The sequence below is a fragment of the Notothenia coriiceps genome, unplaced genomic scaffold, assembly GCF_000735185.1.
Source record: "Notothenia coriiceps isolate Sejong01 unplaced genomic scaffold, NC01 NC01_scaffold00000075, whole genome shotgun sequence".
In the NCBI taxonomy this organism is placed as follows: Eukaryota; Metazoa; Chordata; class Actinopteri; order Perciformes; family Nototheniidae; genus Notothenia; species Notothenia coriiceps.
Genome location: NW_011332776.1, coordinates 1 through 6,178, shown reverse-complemented (window position 1 = coordinate 6,178; position 6,178 = coordinate 1). Strand labels below are relative to the sequence as shown.

The 6,178-nt window shown below is 38.2% G+C and overlaps 1 protein-coding gene across 1 annotated transcript; it reads right to left on the bottom strand.

Moving 5' to 3' along the window:
* Positions 1–382: 382 nt before the first annotated feature.
* LOC104959859 (cornifelin homolog) lies at positions 383–1,240 on the bottom strand. The gene is made up of 3 exons (XM_010788136.1): positions 866–1,240; positions 636–761; positions 383–543 (listed from the first exon to the last, which is right to left on the bottom strand). The coding sequence occupies exons 2-3, from the start codon at positions 757–759 to the stop codon at positions 383–385; spliced, it is 285 nt and encodes a 94-aa protein (XP_010786438.1). The 5' UTR covers positions 760–761; positions 866–1,240.
* Positions 1,241–6,178: the final 4,938 nt, after the last annotated feature.

Here is a 6,178-nt window from a genome sequence, read left to right as displayed (position 1 = left end):
GTGACTAACATTAGTTACCTATGTGATGAGAAATGTACAGGTTACTTTAGATGAAAAGAAGGAGGCCCTCCCCACGCCCCTCTGAGAGAGATTTGGTTAGAAAGAACACAATGGTGCTCTAGGAGGAGATTCAGGTGATAAGGTGGGGTTGGTGATTGGCTAATGGTTACTAAGCCAACACATCATTATGACATCATAAAGTGGCCAAAATCTGATCAGCTCATTTTCAGACAGGTTTTTATATAAATGGATCAGGACAAAAAGAGAGAGAATCTTTTTTTCCTGAAACTTTCAGAGTCTCTTTACACAGAAGGGACACATGTTGATGTATAAGAGACATGAAGAAGTGGATTTTGCACAATAGGTGACCTTTAATGTGTGCTTAGACAAAACTGAACGCTCTTACCTCGATGTGGTATTTGTCTCGCATGCTGGTCCTCAGAGCGATCATGGCCCCTGGGAGGAAGGGCAGGCAGCAGCTCTCCCCGTGGTCCTGAGCCACCTGGCAGCCCAGGATACACGGTAAGAACGTGGCACACAGACCTGGAGGTGAGAGACGTTTCATCAATTTGCTATTTATGTTATAGTGTTGTTAATTTCTTCTTGCTTCTACACACACACAGGTAGACACTTACAGATGCCACAGTCTTCACAGCAGTCGCACACGTTTGAACTCCAGTCTGCGGACCCGGACGTCACTGTGTACTGAGTGACGGTGACCTGAGGCTGCGAGCTGATCACATTGGACTGGAACGCCATTGCTGTAAGTAGAGAACTATTAGATGCAAAAACAGATTATATTGTGCCATCCTGCTGACTCTTCCATGTAGCAGGAATGGAAACACAGCTTCAGATCTCATCTCACCTCCTTGGTAGATTGCTCCTGTAAAGGTGGTCTCACAGAGGGTCACGGGATAAATCCACTAACAGGCGGGCAAACGCCTGCCTGCGTCTCTTATACCCAGTGTGACATCACGCTTACACCGGAGCCCAGTTTCAGTGCTGATATAAAATGGCAAACAATGACCATTTGGCCGGTGCACACCTTGTTTTCACAACAGTGTTTGACATTGGGGTGTTTCACATTTCAAGAGGGAGCAAGGTGTGGTGTGTGTACACACTGTGGGCTGAAGTGTGGATGGCAAAATAATAAAAACGAGCTCAAACACCGGCCTTAAAAGAAGTGTTTGTACTCCTGTGCTTCAATTCATCTTTTAGCTCTCCTACATGTCTAACTTTGTATTGCGTGTGGGTCTATAGAACTACAAAAAAGGCTATCACTGTTATACATCCCCTATTTTAACTGTTTGTATATGTATCCAATTTAAATTCATTTCAGCTATTCAAAATAATAATTCAGTCTGTATGGAGTTACAACTTCCTAAAACAAAAGCAAAATGGAAGAAAAGTGTTTATAAAGAATAATAAAACAAAACAATACACCTGTGCTGGTCACTGTTCATCCTTTCAGTTACCTGGTCCTTTAAACGTTTATGAACATATCCGCTAAAAACACACTGTCCTCTTTAACGGCACAAAACCCTTCTTTATATTGTTTTTTATCATTTGATACTTTGTGAAAAAAATGTACCCGTTGAATGTAGTAATTTTCTTCCATATTGGCCTTGCATTTGGCAACACATTTTTGCTATGGCATGTTCTGCCATCTCATAAAAAAGATATCGCAGCAGTTAGTCTCTCATCCTCCTGAGAGAACAATCCTATTTTTCTATTCATACCCTAATCCTTACCCACAATTTACCATCGTACATGAATAATGTGGTCAATTTACGCTGACCTTTACAACATAATAAAAAAGTCTTACCTGTAAAAGATTTAAATTGTACTGTAGAGCAGTGGTTCCTAACCTGGGGGGCGTGCCCAAGATCGCAGGGGGGGCGCCAGGCCTCAGATGATTTGAGGCCAAATATCATATTTAGACTTTTTTTTTTCATATAATTGTAAAGCAATACATGATTGTCACTGAAAGCTTTGTCTCTACATTACAATAAAATATGAAAAATAATTGATTAATTAATTTTAATAAAAATTCAAGTTAGTGGCTATTATAGGCATAAAAAGACAGAAATGTATAATTCTTTCTTTAATAGAAATGTTTCTTCTGCCCGTAAAGCGTCCAAACCAGGGTTTTCTGGATAAGCGCATTTTTAAAACAGTCATTGTCCATGCCGGTTTCAGTTGGATTATTTGTCACAGTTGCTCCGATCAGATCGGTCTCCTCCATTTTGTAGATTATTTACGNGTACAGTTTACCTTTCTTAGGTTTAAAGGTCTCCTATTATACTGTTTTTCATCAATATATTATAGGTCTCAGATATATACAAAACATGTCTCTGAAGAGACTCTTCAGAGACATGTTTTGTATATATCTGAGACCTATAATATATTGATGAAAAACAGTATAATAGGAGACCTTTAAACCTAAGAAAGGTAAACTGTACAGCTGATTTTGTACTGCAGAGATGATGCTGTCACTGTGAAATCTGGTCAGTTGAAAATATATCGTTGACCTGAATCAATCTTTTGTTTTTTTTAATGAGAAAATGTATGTTTGTCTGAAGTTTACTGTCCTTTTGTTTCTTCCCAGGGCTCAGTGTGTGACGACTGGTTAATCATGGGCTGCCTGCCGCTGTGTGGACTGTGTCAGATGGCTCGAGAGCAGAAGAGGAAAGGATAGATATATTTTTTACATTAAACCTAAAAAAAATGTATTGCAAAGAAGTGGAATATATAGAAAATAACATTGGTTTGGACAAAATGTCAAATAAATCAACTTTTAAATGTTGACATTACCTTAAGAAAGTGCGACATTTCCTAAATACCTAGAAAAAGGTTTAAAAGTTCAGAATAATTGCCTGATAATAAGAGTGAATTGTTGTCTTGTTACTTCCTTATTCTTTAATATCAATTGAATATATATATACGTTTAAAAATCAGAAACATGGGCGCTGATTCAAAGACTTGGACCAGGCTAAATAAATCACATGGATGAAAGAAATAAGAAAAGAAAACTCATTATTTCATCAGGTCTCAACTTTTGCACGGAAATATAATGACATACCATATAGTGACATTTTCTTCATGCAACACACCAGGGAATACAATGCCAATGAAATAAAGAACAATGACTTTTCCTTTACTGTAAATGAGCAAGTTTACATTTGTGAATTTACACACATTATTTATTTTGGAATTAAATTATATTTGAAATGATCTAAATACTGCTTTTCTTTCATACAATGTTCAATATTGTGTTATTCTAATGTGATACAAAAGTAGTTTTATATGCATGTGTACATTCATTCAAGCAACAGTATTTCAATAAAAACCTCCCGGGACTTTCATGTTGTGTCTGCATATGGAAAGAAAAGAAAGGGTTGTTCCTCTTTCTGGTTCAGTCAGTGTTCAGGACATCTTCGACACAAGAAGCTCTCTGAAGAGGGGACCCAGGACATCTAAACAGGTGAGGCTTTCATGGTCAAACTATTGAAATAATTTTAATTATTGTTATAGCTATGATCTTTAGTAAAGTAATTTAAAACTCCTGGCAAGTGTCTTTCTGATCAGACAACGGTTGGGTAAATCCTGGTGATAACAACAGACTTCACACAGGATGTCTTTATTATATTCTTGGAATTTTTGAATTTCTTTTAGACTAAACATACCTTCTTTAAAGTGTAATGAAGGACACATAATGGGAGGATGTCTAACAAAATAAATGTAACTGGATTACTTGCTATTGCTGACGTTACTCACACAAGGATTGCCACTTCTGTAAATGTCATTTTAATCGTATTTAGCAGATTTCTGTAGCAAAAAGACAAATGATTGGCTGTTTAGCCAACATTTTGCACCATTTGATGGCACGATTGTCATCGTATTAAGAGTGGAATGTAACAAAGACAAAAGAAATGCCGGGAGAAAGAGAAGGAGGAACACACGTAGCCTATTGAGCGAAAGGGGATATGAAAACATTAATAAAGAGGAACCAAGTTTTAGTTTTAAAAAGATGAAACATCCTGGAATATTATAAAAGGGATGGGAATTATTGGAAGATGTGAGAAGACAATCTTATGGGAATCCTGGGAACATACACACAAAATACTGTATTAAAATGCATTAATGTTATTCATCAATAACATAGACACTCATAATTCATACCAACAATACCAATACACTTACCAAAACAATTCATTCATCTAATCTTGTGCAATATATTCATATATCATTTGAATATAATTTCAGTCTATGAAATATATTTTGAATTGTTATTAAATGGTTGTAAAACGTAGCTGTTGTAAAACGGAACATTTCCTGGCAGTGGAACTAATAAAAGAACATCTAAACTTCTGTTTTTATTTGTATAAGGGCAGTGTTCAATTGCATCATTTCACTTGATCTTGTGATTATGAGCAAATGTGTGATCAGAGCTTTCTTCAGTGTGAGCCTTGCGTGCTTCTCTTTTGTCAAGAAGGGGAAGTCAGTGCCCTTTAGCTGTGGGTATAGTGATCTGTGAGCTATGGGCTGGCTGGGAGTTCTTGATAGACCGTTTTTCTGACGCTGTTATTGGTTGCTTCTCCTGGCATTAGCAACTCTGACGCTCCCACTGTCGTATGGAGCTGCTGGGGGGTGCTGGGAGGGATCGAGTGTAAGCGATGGCTCTTAAGGCCCTGACACCCTGACCTACCCGATTTTGGGAGTCAGAGGCCGTCAGAGGCAGTCGGGCATTCGCGGCGCCCTACTCAGGTTGGTGTGTCCCGCACCGTTGTTGCTTTACGGCACATTTTCACACCTCCCGCAGCTGATTCAATATTTCAATATACACAACTACGGGGTAGTTATGCAATTAATGAAAAACTTGGGTCGCAGGTTCCTCAACAGTGCATTACAAGACATCTATCAATATGTGTGTATACCTCCAGCAATGTTAACTATGTTGAAGCACTTATTTTAACTGATATTATACTATTATACTCTTATAAGATGAATTTAGATAGAATAAGAAATGTGCAGAATATGACAGTTTAATGGTTGAGGTACACACATATTGATAGATGTCTTGTTGAGGAACCTATGACCCAACAAATTAAGTTTGTCATCATTTCATAACTACACTGTAGTTGTGTATATGATATGTCAATAAACCTTTGAAAATCTTGAAATCTTGAAAGGGATGTGCAAAATAGCCATTATATACAGTCCCTAATGAACGATTAGAGAATAACGAGTAATGAATATGCTTTATAGGGATCTGCAGATACATTTGTTGTCTTCTCAAGCACCAACTATCAAATATCTTGCATAACTAAAGTCTGATTGAACGGTTGTTTATATTTCACATAATTAATCCAAATCTGTAAAGTAACTAAAATAAATGTAGTGGAGTAAAAATACCAGGTTAACCTTAAAGAAAGCCCTCAGGATTGTAAAAGACACCCATCACCACAACCACAAACTGTTCTTTCTGCTGCCGTCTGGCAGGCGGTACTGCAGCATCAGGACTAAAACCACCAGACTCAGGGACAGCTTCATCCCACAGGCCAGAAGACTGTTAAACACCTTCTTTTTTTTTTGTATTTACTTGCACTATTTTTTCTGTGTATCTGTTTTATTGTGTTGCACTGTTGGAGGAGCCTGTGACCTAAGGGGGGGTAGGACACGTTCGATTTCTGTTTTGGTTAGTGAGCCATCAATGGGATTCATTCCATTTCAAAGTGCTGTTTGACGCTCCGTGTAAACTTCGCGCACTGCCACTCCAACATCCAATCACAGAGCTTGAGGACTAATCACAGGGTTTGTGAAGCAAAGCACATGGTGTATTCCCAAACGATAGCTGAGGATTCTGGGTAGTGTAGTGTCTTCTGCCATCCTAAACTCCGAAAAGATATTTGTTTCTCCGAATCGAAGGGAAAAAATACAAAAGCATTGTACACAATTTAAACCAATCAATGTTGTGTAGTTAACAAGGATAATCTGGTGTTTTTGAGTTGATGAGTAGTGCAGATATCACTGTAAAATCAATCGACAGTAAAGAGAATACTTACTTCCGGGTGTAAAATCCTCCGTTATCCAATGGGAATGGATGCTCACATTGCCTTTAACTGCCGCCGACATGGACCGATGCGCTGCTTCCCTGAGTGTCAAATACCGCCGCCGA

Coding starts and splice junctions, on each gene's coding strand:
- LOC104959859 (XM_010788136.1), bottom strand. CDS start 759: ATGGCGTTCCAGTCCAATGTGATCAGCTCGCAGCCTCAGGTCACCGTC. Junction 544..635: donor CTGTGAAGACTGTGGCATCT/GTAAGTGTCTAC, acceptor TCTCACCTCCAG/GTCTGTGTGCCACGTTCTTA.